Here is a 16,163-nt window from a genome sequence, read left to right as displayed (position 1 = left end):
GAACAGCAATTTTTTTATCTTATATAGATATATTCTACACATAATTTTTATTTTACGCATCATTTTTTTTTTAATTGAAAAACGAATTGAAAATGTAAAATTTTTTAAGAAAAAAAGAGTTATGAAACATTGATACAAGTATCGAACTTTTCCCTATAAGTACTTCCTTTATTTTACTGCTTTTGCTAAACCGTGTTTTAATGTTTAGCATAACCTTTTAGTGGGAACTTGTGTGACCACGAAAACTTGTTTTATGGTCAAGGAAACAGAAAAAAAAAACAATAATATTTATCAAAAATTAATAAAAATAATTCAAGTGGTTCATCACACTGAGACATGAATTCTTTTTTAATTATGCATATTTTCTGTATAGAAAACTTTTTCTGCGTTGCTAACAAATTTATTATATCTAATGAAATGGCGAACGCGTATGTGGAAACTTATTGCAAAATCTTAAAAAAAAATTTTTAAGAACTTTCGTAACACAAATAAAATCGGTTTTTAATGGTTTATTATTAAATAGTGTGAAAGGTTTAAAAGTAAGAAAATGTTTGCAGAGATAAACTGAAGGCTTCTGCTAAAAAAACAAAGTTGTTTAATCCAACAAAATTTTGGTTTTATTTCTTTTCTTTTTTTCAGGTTCTGCTTTAATATTTTATTAATTTAATTAAAATAATTTTATTTGTTTGTGTTGTACAAATTTTAGATCTTCTTTAAGTAGCGTTTTAATCGCAGTTTATACCAGACATACAAATCAAATATCAAGAGATACAAGAAATTTACTATTATAGTATGTTAACGAATAATATAGTATGTTAACAAACGATATAGTATGTTAACGTAAATTAAAATAAATGTAAAGGCAAAACCTAAAAAAGAAAAAAAAACTTTGACTCATTTAGTCAAACTGTTATTTATTTTAATACTTTGTTAAATACAATATTAACTATAAAGAAATCTGTTTTTTAAAAACACCTCTTGGAACTCTCAATTTCATCCCAAGCTCTAGTTAAGCCCCAAAAATGAAAAAAGTAGCTACGTATACCCAGGTGAGTTAGATGAATATTATTTAAAATAGCCCGACATATTTTACATGAAGAGAATTATTGCACTTAAAGCCTTTGCAAAAAAATAAATGAGAGCCGTTTAAAAAATATCTTCAAGATATTCTTGAACAAAAATTACTGAAATATTCTTTATTAATCGAGTATTTTTCTATTGTCTGAGTAAATTGGTTTTATTGTTTAATATTTTTTATAGATAACTAATAAGAATGTATCGAGGAGAAAGAGCGGTCGTGAACGATATGCGAATCTTTCGAAAAATTATCGATGAAAGATTTGCGAGTTTAATTCGCATGGATATAGAATTTAGACAAATATTAGAAGATCTTGTCATTGACCTTCATGAAAATCCTAAGGGTATGATTGATCACTTGGTTGAACACAGATACTTTAATGAATTAGTTTATGGTATACTAAGAATTATGGATCATCATACTCCAATGGCTCCAAGGTAATTTCTTTTGAACTATACAATTTAAAATTAAGTAATGCAAAATTAGGTTGCCATGGGGCTAGTAAACAGCTGTGACATAACTGTTAGAGTGATGACCTCAGGCCAAAACGTTCAAGATTCAATCCTGAATTTGCCGTAAATGCAACGTATGTAAAGAAAACGGCAGAAAACATTAAACTTTTAATGATGATTGATGTAGATAAAATGCCTTTTGGTTTTCGTTTTTATATTTTTTCAATTAGTTATTATTCATAACTATTTGTTATTATCAGTTTTGAAGTTATATTTTACGATCATATCAAAGAAAAACTAAAAAATTTTGTGACAAAAGTCTGAGGTTTGTGACAAGTGAAAGGGTTCAAAAATATCTAATATATACGTGATGTAATTTATGAACAGTTTTTAAGCAATAATATTTACATTGATAATAAACATTAAGTAATGTTTTTTTCTCTAATATTAAACTTTTGATTAAAGGATTGCTGGAAACGCAGCGTATGTCATTGGAGCTTTAATTGATTCACCCGTCGGAAAAGAAAAGGTTGTTGCGTTACTTCAAAATGAAGATCGAGTTGAAGATACGCAGCATTGTTTACCAAACCTTGCTGCTATTATTGAGACTGGTGATCCTGAACCAATGACAAATGCATCTGGAACTGCATCACTTATTGTAAATATTTGAGATTTAAACTTTTTTTTGCTTAAACTTTAAAAAATATTTAAATGTTTGAAATATATGAACGTTAAAAATATTTTAATATTTTTTTAAAAAGTTTGAAAGTGAACAATGTTTGAACTGGGCTTTGGAACAACCATCTTGTGAATGGTTTATATCAGTGTTAGGTCAAGCACTTGTTAAAGGTGACATGTGGGTTGCCAGCAATTGCGCGTTGACTCTTGCTCGGTAAGTGTCGAACATTTTAATGCACAGTTACCATCAATGTTTTTTAATATTGATTAAATGTTAAATTTGTGGCATCATATAAAATAAATGCTTTGATTTAAGTAAATATTTAATATCATTAAATATTAAATATGCCGCACCATATAGAATAAATTATGCAAATTTATCATATTTTTTAATTTTACCTCGATAAATAATTTTATTTTAAAAAACTTCACTTTTAAAAGTTTCTTTCAATTGCGTTTAGCATCTTTTACTATTTATATTTAATAAACATTTAAAAAGGTTCAACATAACATTCAAAAACATAAACATTTAAAAAGGTTTAACATAACATTCAAAAACATAAAAATGACATAGTGAGAGTATACTCCCGGTTATTCGAAGTTCCAAGGGAAATTTTTTTCAAATAACTATTATTTCGAATAACTGAAAATTATTTAAACTCTATTTTTAATCAAATTTTCACAGAACTTCAAAAACTTACGTTATAATTTATGTAAAAAAATTTGAAATGCCTTCAAATTTAGAATGTCTTAATGTTAAATCAGCCGTCGCACAGTCGTCGCGAGCAGCCGTGGCGCAGTGGTAGTGCACTTGCTTCAGAAATAAAGGATTCGTTGTTCAAACTTTACCTCTGAAAAAGTTTTACGACATCTGTTAGGAAGGAGACGTGAACTTCCAACTAAATGCTCATCTGCGGTGCTCTGTGATTAGACCCTAAGGACTTTTTGGGGCACCTAAATTAAAAAAAGTAAAATAAAAAAAAAGTCTTATTCTTGTAAAATAACTTTAAAATTTATTGTAAAATTTACAATCTTTTGAAAGAATTGTACATTTCTAAAAAGTGGTTGTCGAACTTCTCAATGATATGATACTTAGTAGTTGTCTAAATTAACCAAGTCTGTTTTCTAAATAAGATCACCTACTGTGCATATCTCTGATATCAGATATAAAAAAATATCTGTCCGGTTTTTTTTGTCAAAGGGGACATCCTTTTGACAAAAAAAATCGGACAGATAATTTTACGATAAATTGATAATTTACGTCACGCTAAAGGAGGGGGAGAAGGTTAGTGGTTTTGTTACCCATACCGAACTTTTTACAAAAGAGTTACAATATTGTGATAGGGTGGGGTGGGGGGTGGGGAGGAGGAAGTTTAAATCGGTCAAAAATTGCGTGACGTAATTTGTGGACAACTCCAAAGAAAACAAAAAAATCCCTTTGAATAAACAAAATTTTGAATTACCTCAGGTTCTAAAAGCTGAATATTTCACGACTTTGTTAAGTAAAGTCCGCGGGAATAAAAATTGCTTTGAATTAGAGAAAACTTTAAATAAGTGTCAGTTCAACGGTTGTCTACTGTAAAGAAAACGTTTTATTTATTTATCAAACTTTAACAAGAGGAAAAGGTTTTATTAAAGTGTAAGATGAAAACTGTCAGTAAAACAAAAAAGAGTCTTACGCTTGGTTAAATAGAATCATAGTTTACAGTCAGGGCCGACAACACCGGGGAAAAGAGGGGAAAATTCCCCCCCCCCCCCTTCTTCCAAGGTAAGGTCATATACTATTTTAAGTAACGGTTATTATCTTTAAAAAATAAATTTTAATTTTTTTTTAGATTTTGTGAGAATTCTAATTTTGCAAAAAAAAAAAAAAAAGATACTAGCATTATGATTCGCTATTAATAATGAGGGTTGTTTCTAAAAGTTTATAGAAAATTTTTGAAGCTTTGAAAAGTTTCCATAAATTGAGTATTTGTATAGAGGATGGAATGGAATCTCTGGTTAATTAAAATTTCTGTTTTGCAACTTTTGTATATTGCATTAAAAGGATCGAAGTTAAAGATTATGTATCAAAGTTATACGGAATATATGCGATTAGATAGGTCAGAATTTAGTGTCTGTGGCGGCAGCAAAGAGTTGGTTCCAATGGTTTTGTAACAGTGATTTGACGTTGCATAATCAACCCATATCATTGGATTTAAAGCGTTTAAAGCAGCATATTAAAAGCAATAGTTAATTAATTGCATAAATCGTTGTTGTAAAAATCATTGGAGCTTGTCTGGTAGGTGTTGCCTCATTTGCCCAACTTGTCTGACTTAGCGCCAACATATTACTTTTCCGATTGCTTTCTGATCGCAGTAGTCACAAGACGGAAAAAAAACCCCGTCTTTTAAACGTCTTTAGAACTTTTATAAGACGTCTTTTTTCAAACCCCGTGCTCACTGGGTGAGCAACAGTTTGCGCAATAAAAGAATTGATCACGATAAAGTGCTCCGACAGCACCTCGATTACTTCTTTAGTTCAAAGTCAAAAAAGTCCAACGACAATAGCATTCGTTCTTTGTTTAAGCATTAGGTCATTGACAACCAACTTTTTTGAAAAAATGCTTATTGCTTTTTGCCTACCCAAAATATTATAGATGAGATTTAAATTTTAGTTATGATTGTAGATGCATATAATACATACATTATTATTGATAGATGCATACATTACTTACACATATATGATAAATTGCATACAAACTCATATTTTAGAATTTCTATGAATAAAAATGGTTTGGAAAAAATTGCGAGACATCCCGATTTTGACGAACTAGCAATGCAATTAATTGCTTCTGTAGGTGTTGACGATGAAGGTAATCTTAGTTTAAAATTGCTTTTGAATTACTTGATGTTTGATAAAAAATTATAGTAAAGTTTTTCAATTTAATTTGATAAGGACGAGGCATGAACGCAGCATTTGCATTGGGATATCTTTGCGAAAATGAGGATTTAATTGCAAAGATTGTCGATTATAAAGAGTTTTGGGACCTGGTACGAATTTATTGTTATTTTATCACCACACAACATCAAACAAAAACATAAAAAAACTTTAAATTCTTTAACTTTACTTAAATTTAGATGCATGGTTTAATTCAGATGTTAAGAAGCCTTGATGATGGTTGCAAAAAAAACTCGGCTTTTTGTCTTAAAGCAATTTCACAGTGGAAAATTGGTCAACAACAAATAAATGATGATCCTGATATCACTTACCTTCTTGAAATACTTACGAAACTTCTTACTGCAGGTGATGAAGATCTTGCAAAAATGGCTGCCAAGTATTCTTTTTTGAATTTTGATTATATGTAATTAAAACATAACAGTAACAAACAAGAGGTTATCCAAACATAACAGTAACAAACAAGAGGTTATCCAAACATAGGTGTTAAGAATTTCAAAAACTTTATTTTATTTTACTAATCAATTATAAACAAATTATTTTTTACATAGCTATCGAATCACTATAATTTTTATATCATAATAAGATCTAAAAATGTTAAACTATATAATTCGATTGATCTAAACTTAAAACCGTTTAAAAGATTAAAAAATAATTACAGCACGTCATCGTTGATTTTTTTCCCCCGACAAAACACTGGACGTAACTTAGCAAATTTTCATTACTACAATGATAAAGTAATTATTTTTAGTAATACCAATTAATTAAGTATAAATTAGGGAAAAACAAGTCAGATTGTTCAGTAATCTGGTAAACAGATTTAACTTATTTTCAATGAGGATAGTAGACATTTCATTAATTTTAAAAAAGGATAGTTTTTGCTATCCTTTAATATGCTAAAAAGTAATTTTAATAGAATCCTCCAACAGCTTATAATTTATTAAGAAATGCATTGTGATAATAATAAAATTTCTAAGCCGTATGATAGATTCGGTACAACCATAGATTTGAACAAATGCGTTAAGTTAATGAATTCCAAATTTTATAAGAGCTTTGATTGATTAAAATAGAAATCGAAACAGATTATAATATATTGCAATACTATTTTAATAAAAATATTTTTTGTATTTTTGAACTTTTGTTGTGATCTGATTTTGTTAAAAAAGTGAATCACAACAAAACTGCTAAAATTAATTTTCAAAAAAATTTTTGAAAATTAATTTTAGCAATTCTACAATATTACTATTAGTTTGGTTAATTTTATTTTGGTGTTGATATTTTTGACAGTTGTTTTGTCACAATTTATAGACACTAAACAGACAAGTCTTAGGTACTTTTTATAGATGTTAAGATATTACCATATTGTTAAAATATTTTCAAAATACCTCTAAAGTTGTATTATATTTATGCTTCCCTTTTTTATCCGAAATTAATTGATTAAAATCATGATAGCAATCGGACTCAGTTATTAGCTTTACACTGCTAAATGATGCATTCATAAATGCCGAAACCGTAAACACATTATACATACTTTTAAATTATTCTTTAGTATTTTGTGCAACTTGGCTCAAATAAAAAAAGGATATATGCTGCAAAAAGATGATGAAAAAATTGCTGTAAAGCCAACTTTAAAAGTAAAAAGTTTAAAATTTTTCTTAAATTAAATAAAAAAGAAAAAGTTTTTTTAACAATATTAATTTACAAAATCTCATTTTAGCACGTGTTATCTCAAATGTCAATAAGTGAAAATTATAGAGAAGAAGCATTTAAAGCAATGAAAGCTTTAATGCTAGACAAGCCAGACCCTCCAGTGCTTAAAGGTAAATCACTTATTTTAGTATCACTCTTATAGATGTCACATCTGAATAATCTGAATTTTACAAATCCCCAAAGAATAGTAATAGTAGTAGCAGTAGTATTAGTAGTAGTAGTAGTATTAGTAGTAGTAGTAGTAGTAGTAGTAGTAGTAGTAGTAGTAGTAGTAGTAGTAGTAGTAGTAGTAGTAGTAGTAGTAGTAGTAGTAGTAGTAGTAGTAGTAGTAGTAGTAGTAGTAGTAGTAGTAGTAGTAGTAGTAGTAGTAGTAAAAAAAGCTAAAAATTATAATATTATAAACAGTAAAATATATATAATACAATACAATAATATATAATACAACAGTAAAATATTTTACAAATATTTCAATAATTTTCTATCTTTAATGCTCATTTGTGTAAAACTGTTGATTAGTTTAGGATAAACATTTGAAGGGATACTTTCTATGTTTTTTGAAAACATATCAGCATACGATGAAATGTATCTTGTCTTCATTATAGGCAAACATAAGGTAGCGGCGGGTACTATAAAAATAAAATATCTTTTTTATTACATTAGTTTGAAAAATCTTTAGACTGATTTCTTTAAAACATGTTTTTATACATTAATAATGCAATCATTACCTATGCCATTTGCAGCAATGGAGTTCTTGTGATAACATCCGTATCTTGATCGAGGACCATTCAGAATTGTTTGGTAGTTTGCCCATTTAGCTGAGTTTATTTTTTCTGGAAAGAACTTTTCATTTTCATCAAAAACCACTGTTTGATGCTTTTCTTTTTTTCGATTTAAATAATAGTCAGCCTTCAAAAATTTAATTTAAAAATTTTTAATTTGTTTAAAAAAAAAAAAATTAGAAAATTCTAACAATGTCACAACCTTAACGTCACAATGTCACGACCTTAACGTCACATGTTCCAACCGTAATGCCAAAAATTTATAATTGATAGGCATCTTACGTAATTCATCTCATATAAAACTTTTTTTTCAGTTTTTTAATTTTATCTTTTAGTTTTACAATAATAATGATAATGGTAATAATGATAATGGTAGTAATAATATTTTAAATTTACCTGATACGTTTTATTTGCTGCTTAGCTGAGTTTTTTTTTAAACTTGTTTTTGTAACTTCTTTTTGAGTTTAGATAAACATTTTAAATTAATCTTTGAAAAGTTTAATAACAACTTTAAATAGTTGTATTTTGTTTCATATTTAGACAGTAAAGCTGTCAAAACTTTTAGCTGTCTAGTTTTGTTTTACATGTCATAAACTGTACTTTTACCATTTATTTTATATACCACGAACTTAACGTGACAAATGCCTTGAGATCTTACTTTTAATTAGATTTGGCGCATCGCAATAAAATGATTTTTTCGGGAGGCTGAATAAGCGCGAACTAGCATATGTGCGAATTGGCAAAAGTGCGCCAAAAAATTTTGCATACATTGACATAAGTGCAAATTGGCATTAGTGCGGTCTGGCATAAGTGTGATGCAGTTACAAAAACTGGTACAAGTGCGAACTGGTATAAGTGCAAACTGGCATAAGTTAGCCGAACAAATTTTGGCATGAGTGCAAATTGGTATTTCGAACTTATGCCAATTCGCACTTATGCCAGTTCGTGTATATACCAATGTTTGCAAATTTGTTCGGCGCACTTATGCCAGTTTGCACTTGTGCCAGTTTGCACTTGTGTCAGCTTTTGTAACTGCTTCGCACTTATGCCAGTTCGCACTTATAAAATTCGCGCTTATTTTGTCGTCCCGATTTTTTGATTGATAAATGACTAGAAACCATTTTATCCAGAATAATTTTATTGCCTTTGTTCTTTTCAATATTTATGAAAAAAATATGAATAATAGATTTTTGCTTTATTATATGTAGTAAAGTTCTTTTAAACACAAAAGCCGTTTTTTTTTAAATGAAAACAGAAAAGTTTTTTTCTCATTATGGTTTTCTGTAACAAGAAAGCCATAATAAGCAAGACAAGTGAAAATGAAAAATAAAATTATGTCCCCTGATCTGATAAATAAGCTGATGAGTAAGGTTAATGGTTAACAAATTTGTTAAAATGAAGAACAAAAAACCCCTTGACTGGGCTAAAATAAATATGTATCATCTTTAAATTATTTGACAGAAAAACTTTTATAAACACCTATAGCGGGTAGAATTTTTTTTTTCACGATGGTAGGACGGGGAAAGGGAGGTGTAAAGATAGTCAAACTGCGTACGTACTCGCTGTCTTTAACACTCCTTTCTTCTTTGTACGCTTTAGTACGTTTTCAGTCAACCCCCTCCCCTATACCTGCCTACGTACTTTATGGAAGATTCTTTTAGATTTTTAATAACACATACCAAAGATAACTGACTAACCAGGTGACACCAATAGCAAGAAATATTCTAAAATTATACTATTTAGTCAATTACAGTTAAACTTATGTAATTCGAATCCTTCGAAGGGTCTCAAAATATGTTAGAGTTACAAAAGTTATTCAAACTATAAGAGTTCAGCCCTAAATATTTAACCCTGAAGGGATCGAAGAATTTGTTTTATTTAAATGATCTTTTAAATTATAGGAGTCCGAATTACAAATGTTCAACTGTGTGTTAAAGTAAGGTTTTGATGTCATAATATGTAATCTACATGTGCAAAACAGCAAATAAATACGACACTTAAGTTTGTTTTTGCATGACAACATTTTTTTTTAAATCATGCAACAAGAAGAAATTAAAACGTGTTTATTTTTGAAATTTACTCGGTATCTTAAGTAATTGAGAAAAATTCTTAAGTTAAGTCAAGAAATTTTTGAATTTTGAAACAAACAAAAACTACCTTTCAAATAAAACTCTTTAAAAAATGAAATATGCATAATTAAAAAATTTACCTGGTAAGTTGATTTTGCAGCTTCGTGTTGTTTTTTATTGCAATTTATAATTTGTTTGTCTTCCGGTAAACTTTTAATATACTTCCAGATCATAAAAGATTCTTGAGGATGAGGTTTACTAAATTATAATATTGTAAAAGAGTCACAATAAATTTATCGTGTCGATAATGTATCGCGTTTATAGAATTCAACAATACTATGAGCACGAAACTTGTAATAACAAGGAAGAAGTAGGTTGACAGGAATAGTGTCGAAAAATGAACTTCAGAATAGTGTCGAATATATTAAAAAAAGGCCTAATGTCGCAAAAAAAAAAAAGGAATAGTTTCGCAAATGAATTTAATGAACAAATTGTAAAAACGGAATAGTGTTGCAGATAGTTAATTTCAGCAAGTGCTTACTCGTTTTGCTTATCTTTATAGCATACGGCTTTTACAGAAGAAAAAAAAGAAAAGAACAAAGAATAATGAAAGAAAAGATTGCTAATAAACTACAAACCCTTAGTCTTGTAGCAGTACTCCTTTGCGGCAGCAGGATATAAGATAGTTGGCGTATATATATATAAGATAGTTGGTGTATGTACTGAAGTCCCCGGCAGCAGGCTATTTCAGTATGACATCAAATATGTTATCTAAACACACATTTATAGTTATTATTATTTTTTTATTTTTGTTCTATTTTCAACACTATTCATTAAATTTATTTGCGATACTATTCCTTTTTTTTGTTTTCGACACTATTCATTAAACTCCTTTGCGACATTATTCCTTTTTTTATTTTCGACACTAAATTCATTTGCGACATTATTCCATCGGCATCGGCGACGCTACATTGATATGCAAAAACTTTAGACAATATTATTTTGAAATATAAAAAATTAGCAGAGAAAGTATTAAGAATTAAAATATGGGAAAAAAAGTTTATAGTCATGACTAAGAAAAGAAAGATGCAATCTAAACTAGCTAAAATTTTAACTAAAATTTCAAAAGTTAAAAGTAAATCTTTACAATTATAACCTGTTTTTACAAGTTTTGTAATTCAAGTTCATTTAAATGGAGTTTACTTATTTGAAACAAAACTTTTTTACTAAATATGATTTTTAGGGGAGTGGACAGAGTTATTAAAAAGCTTCCTCTTCCTCTCTTCTTTAGAAAATATTCCATAAGTGCAAATTATACTTTTTTCGATTTTTTTCTGTTGTAACCAAATGAGTGTAATGATTGTCTTCTTTGTTTATTTCTTTCCAGCCAAATTCATTGTAGTATTCCGTCTTTCCAGTATTTATATCTTAAAAGCAAATTGAATTTCAATATTTTACTCCAATTTGCAAATGTACTTTGACACACACGCATGCTTATTTACAAATGTATGCATATATGTGTAGGCGCGCGAGTGTATGTATTTAAACTATCGAGATATTAATTAAAAGTTATGCAGCTAAAAAATTATAACAATTGCACCTGAAAAAAAATTTAAAGACATAATGGCTGGAAGCTTTGACATAATGGCTGGATCTCCATGAAGACCTTTAAAATCTCTTCTGTTTGATGTTTCGTATTCCATTAGGAAAAAAATATGGTAAAACTTAGTACAAAGTTTGAACAAGAATTGATACTATAAAATAAATGATGACGTTAAATTTAAGATGACGTTAACATACATATTTATTTATTAATTATTCCTTAATTTTTACTAGGAGTAAAATAAGGAATAATAATTATACATACTAATTAAATAATAGTTATAGTAATTTGTTTATAAGACTTTATTTATTTATATTTATACTTAAATATATTTATTATATATATAGATATTTACATATATTTATATTATTATTATTATATAAATAAAGTATTTTGCTAATAAAAATTTCTATGTTTTTAAAACTCTAAAGCCTTATTGCATTTTGTAAACTTTTGCATTGCAAAAGCATTTCCAGATTTAAAGCAATGAGAAATAAAAAATTGGAGTTTTTAATATACCGCAATTTTTTGGTTTGTTGGTGGACAGAAATTGACTAATCAACTGTCAACAGTTGATTAAAGTCAATTTCTGTCCACCAACAAACACTATTAAATTTGCTGCGTGTTCTCCATTTTTTGAGGTAGTTAAAAACCTTTTAGATAACCAGAAAGTTAATAGCTTTAAAACATGTTTGAAAACTCTTTTAATTAACATGATTTCTGTGACTTAAAGATAAAAAAATTAAAGCAACGGTACCGCTGCGCTAGACACAATGTAAATAAAAACACTACTTTTATTTAAATAATATTTGTGATATTTCGGGAATATATGGGCAGTCCCACCATCAGACAACAGCGTTAAATATTTTTTACAAAATCTTTAAAAAGAAAAAAGTATAAAAACACTGCCCCAATTTTTAGAACGCAAAAAACGGATCATTAATTTCCGAAACTAGTTAAAAACATATTGGTTGTCGTCTAGATTTATACCATGAGGTCACTTGGTCTTGTTGATAATGTTAAATTTCTAAGGCCTCCTACTTTTTTTCAAATTTGTTGGGAATTATACTTCCTTATTACCCCAGTTTATTGCACTTTGGTACAGTTTTTTTATGACTTGATATTTCAGAGGAATCCCAATCAGAGGCGATTTTACGAATTTACAGTCGATTTTTTTACGAATTTAGTCGGCTAGTTGGGTATTTGACACAACTCAGTTGGGTGAATTTTAGTTTTGAGAACCTATTTTTTTAGAAGCCAGCCCTCATTTTATTCATAGAATTGCCTTTGATTTTATTTACAATTTTAAACGGATTTCTCATGTTGTAATATTGTTGTTGTTTATAAAAAGTTTTGGAAACCAATAGCAGAGTTTTTTCAGTTTTTTTTTCAACGATTTTATAAAAAATATTATAACGATTTTTAAAAAATAAAAACATGTTTTCGAGCATAAAAAAACCGTGACAAACATATTTTAGCTGAAAAGGAAATGGTTGCTTTTTTTTATAGCAAAGCCTTAAAATTATTTTCAAGATGGTATTTTTAAACATTTAATTTTTGGAAATTAACGACCACTTGTAAAAATTTTGTAAAAAATAATACATTTACTTTGCGGTATTTGATTTATATACAACAGTCCAGAAGTTGATTTATTTTCGTTTAGTTACCTCTATTTTTATCTCGAAATTCAATGCTTTCGTTAAAAAAAAGAAATCAGACTTTAGGAGAGAGGTCGTCCATAAATTACGTCACACTCTAAGGGTGGAGGTGGGTGGTTAGTGGTTTTGTGACGGCTCATTTAGGACTTGCTACTAAAGTGTTACGATGTTTTTGGGTCCCTTTCCGCATACCTGCGTACGTACATAGTGGAAACCCAATATTATATTTGAACAATTATTTTTGAAGAGACAATAACTATTTTAAATTGAATTCTTTTTGTTTAGTTACTTTAATTTTTTTTCACTAAAGTTATCGACCAATTAATTTTCAAAAGGCCCATAAAGATTTTCTAACTTCTTTTTATAAATCTTAAGTTATATGAAAGACATCTGTACAAAAATGAGAATGTCCACACAAAATGTTTTTCAATTTTTTGTCTTGATTATTATAGTAGCTAATTTTTATTTTATTTAAAAAAAAGAAAGAAACGCAGTTAATGAATAATTAGTTTTTCAAATGAAATAAGAAACTACAATTTTAATCATTCTGTTTACTTACTTAAAACGTTGAAAGGTAATTTGAATAAACTTTTCTTTTTAAGGAATTACTTTTATAAATTTTTATAAATTGTGAGACATAATGACTAATATGATTAATCATAGTAAAACACAATACAATCATATACTTTAATTTTAGTTCTTGATGCACATTCAATTCATGCCACTTGGGAAGTTATTTCGTCCAAATGCAATGCAAATGTTCAATACGAATTGCAGTCTGGTACAATTTCATATTTTAATGTCTAAGTTTAAAAATTTTATATGTTATAAATGAATATTCTGCGTTAGTGTATTTAAAACTTAATTTAAATACATTTATATAAATAGTATGGTGACACAATTATTATCATTTTTAATGCCATTAGGGTTACCAGGTGTCCAGTTTTTATGTAGGAGAAAGTACAATGTCATACCTGATAAAATTAAAATTTTCTTGATTTTAATAGAATTTTAAAAAATAACCCTACAAGTAGGGTTGCATCCTACAAGAAGGGTTACCAGATGTCCAGCTTTTACAAACGAGGACACAGTGAAAAAATTTATTTTTACAGGTTTGGCACTGTTTCTTCTTCGTAAAAGCACAATATCTGTCAACCCTGTCTACAATCTTTTTTTTAATTAAAATTTTCTCATATATAATTAATGATTTTATAAAAGTTAAATATACAAAAATGTTAAACATCTAAAATTAGTTTAATGTTATCAAATTTTTTTTAATCAAAACAATGTATGTATTGTTCTAATTAAAAAAAGAGCTTTGATTACATTTAGCAGTTTTCGACTAACAGTATTTCAAACTTTTTGACACATTAGTTATTTACCGTAAAACTTTGTTATAAGTTTTTGTTTAAAAAAGCAATGATTTGATTTAAAATTATGTTGAAAGTAATACTTTTATAGCATAAAGTTTTTTTTTTCAAAGTTTAGTAAGTGTTTTAAAACAAAAATTAAAACACTGTACAAGAGTTTTTAATTGGCTGGCGTATAAAAACTATTGACTGTCGATTCTATGTGTTAACCGGTTTATTTTTTATTTTGTGTTATATATATATATATATATATATATATAAGAAATGGCAGTGGTAGCAGACATGATAAGGCATGGTCAGCTTCAGACATTCAACAAAACAATTCTGAGAATTGAAAAAACAAGAGCAAGTGCATGTGATATTGTTAATGAGATAAAAGTATTGCAGAATAATCTGAAGGAGAGATTTGAGAATAAGTTTATTCTACTGGAAGCTAAAAAGATAATTGCAAAACTATTTGAAGACGGAATTATTGACGAAATTGCTGTCAAAAAAGAATTTACTGGTTTTTACGAGAGATGTCTTTCTTATATTGACCTTTGGAAAGATAGCTTTGCTGATGCTGAAAAGTTCATGCGGATTCAAAACAGTGCAATAACATTTCCAGTGTTGGAAGAAGCTGCAGAAAGAATTAACCGAAAAATTGGACGTACAGCAATAAATACTGATGAACTATTTGATGAAGTTGTTTTGGTCAAGGCATACTTGTCAACTAATTCTGAAACTTGGAAATCTGATGATATGAGTTGTGAAGAAAAATGGGTCCTGATGATGAAACATTTTGGAGAAAAGGGCATTTCAGTAGCAAATTTTTCACTGGTGTTGGAATACATTCTCAGTCTTCCTGGAACTTCAGCTGCTGTGGAAAGGGTGTTTTCAATGATGAACAATATTTGGTCTCCTGAAAGAGGTTCTTTGCTAGTTTCTACTGTGAAAAGTTTGCTTTTTTGTAAGTTAAATATTGATCTCAATTGCTCACAGTTCTATGAAAAGATAAAAAATGACCAGTTGTTCCTGAAAAAAGTACACTCTAGTAAAAAATATGACTGGTTTAAAAGCAAAGAAAAGAAATAATTCTTGTAGTCATTACAAAAATGTAAAATAAAGCTGGTTTTTAATGTTGTATTTTTTGTTATTTTCACTTTTAGTGTGACGAGCTTTTGTCCTGATTTAGACTTTCTGCTTATTTATATTTGTCCTGATTTGACAGGATAAAAAAGACATGATGTCCTGATTTGTCCAAAATTTCATATGGTAGCCTTATATATACATATATATATATATATATATATATATATATATATATATATATATATATATATATATATATATATATATATATATATATATATATATATATATATATCTGAAAGATGACATCTTATATGAGACTTTATTATATATTATTTTTAAACATCAAGAAATACAGTTTTTTTTCGATACTAATAATTTCATTATTTAAGAAACTTTTGTTGGGTTATAGATACCAGCATCATCAGCTTATTGAATATTACAATAATTTTTAACCGTTAGTTTATATAAAATTGTTACTATTGACTTCAGCGGTTGAATGGCTTCTTTCCCTTTTAAATTTAAAAATGGTGTCCAAAGTATAGTTTTGACAAATTGATTAATCCAACCGTTTTGCGCAGAACACTTGTTTTTTCGTATTTCTAGTGCCTTCCTAACTTATTTTTCAAACATTTTATTTTCTACCTTTAAAATTCTTTTTTTTTCCCAAATTATATCTTGTTTGCAAAAGATTTTATGAAATGCTAATGCAGATTGATAAGGTTTCTTTTTGTCAATGCTCCTCTGTTGTTGATGCA

At 28.0% G+C, this 16,163-nt stretch overlaps 2 protein-coding genes across 4 annotated transcripts in view; one reads left to right on the top strand and one right to left on the bottom strand.

Annotated features, from left to right (window-relative positions):
• The first annotated feature begins 396 nt into the window (after window positions 1–396).
• The window catches only part of LOC100215940 (uncharacterized), a 34,334-nt gene continuing 18,567 nt past the window's right edge, over window positions 397–16,163 (top strand). For both annotated transcript variants that reach the window (XM_065795947.1, XM_065795946.1), the window contains exons 1-9: window positions 397–1,515; window positions 1,996–2,188; window positions 2,292–2,422; window positions 4,962–5,062; window positions 5,146–5,240; window positions 5,328–5,524; window positions 6,695–6,779; window positions 6,863–6,965; window positions 13,662–13,745. In XM_065795947.1, the coding sequence (XP_065652019.1) occupies window positions 1,274–1,515; window positions 1,996–2,188; window positions 2,292–2,422; window positions 4,962–5,062; window positions 5,146–5,240; window positions 5,328–5,524; window positions 6,695–6,779; window positions 6,863–6,965; window positions 13,662–13,745 (1,231 nt within the window). In that variant the 5' untranslated portion in view covers window positions 397–1,273. The remainder of the gene's footprint in view (window positions 1,516–1,995; window positions 2,189–2,291; window positions 2,423–4,961; window positions 5,063–5,145; window positions 5,241–5,327; window positions 5,525–6,694; window positions 6,780–6,862; window positions 6,966–13,661; window positions 13,746–16,163) is intronic.
• On the bottom strand, window positions 7,251–11,482 carry LOC136079719 (uncharacterized). Of its 2 annotated transcripts, XR_010638156.1 has the most exons (6): window positions 11,304–11,482; window positions 11,022–11,130; window positions 10,342–10,669; window positions 9,844–9,961; window positions 7,581–7,761; window positions 7,251–7,481 (listed from the first exon to the last, which is right to left on the bottom strand). XR_010638156.1 is itself a non-coding variant. In XM_065795948.1 (5 exons), exons 1-5 carry the CDS (start codon window positions 11,404–11,406, stop codon window positions 7,312–7,314), a joined length of 681 nt encoding a protein of 226 aa, XP_065652020.1. In that variant the 5' UTR covers window positions 11,407–11,482; the 3' UTR covers window positions 7,251–7,311. The 2 variants fall into 2 exon arrangements, 1 of the variants encoding a protein (XP_065652020.1); XM_065795948.1 differs by lacking the exon at window positions 10,342–10,669.

This window comes from Hydra vulgaris, chromosome 04, assembly GCF_038396675.1.
Source record: "Hydra vulgaris chromosome 04, alternate assembly HydraT2T_AEP".
NCBI lineage: Eukaryota > Metazoa > Cnidaria > Hydrozoa > Anthoathecata > Hydridae > Hydra > Hydra vulgaris.
The sequence above is the reverse complement of the archived record's forward strand: the minus strand, read 5'-3'. Positions and strand labels throughout refer to the sequence as shown.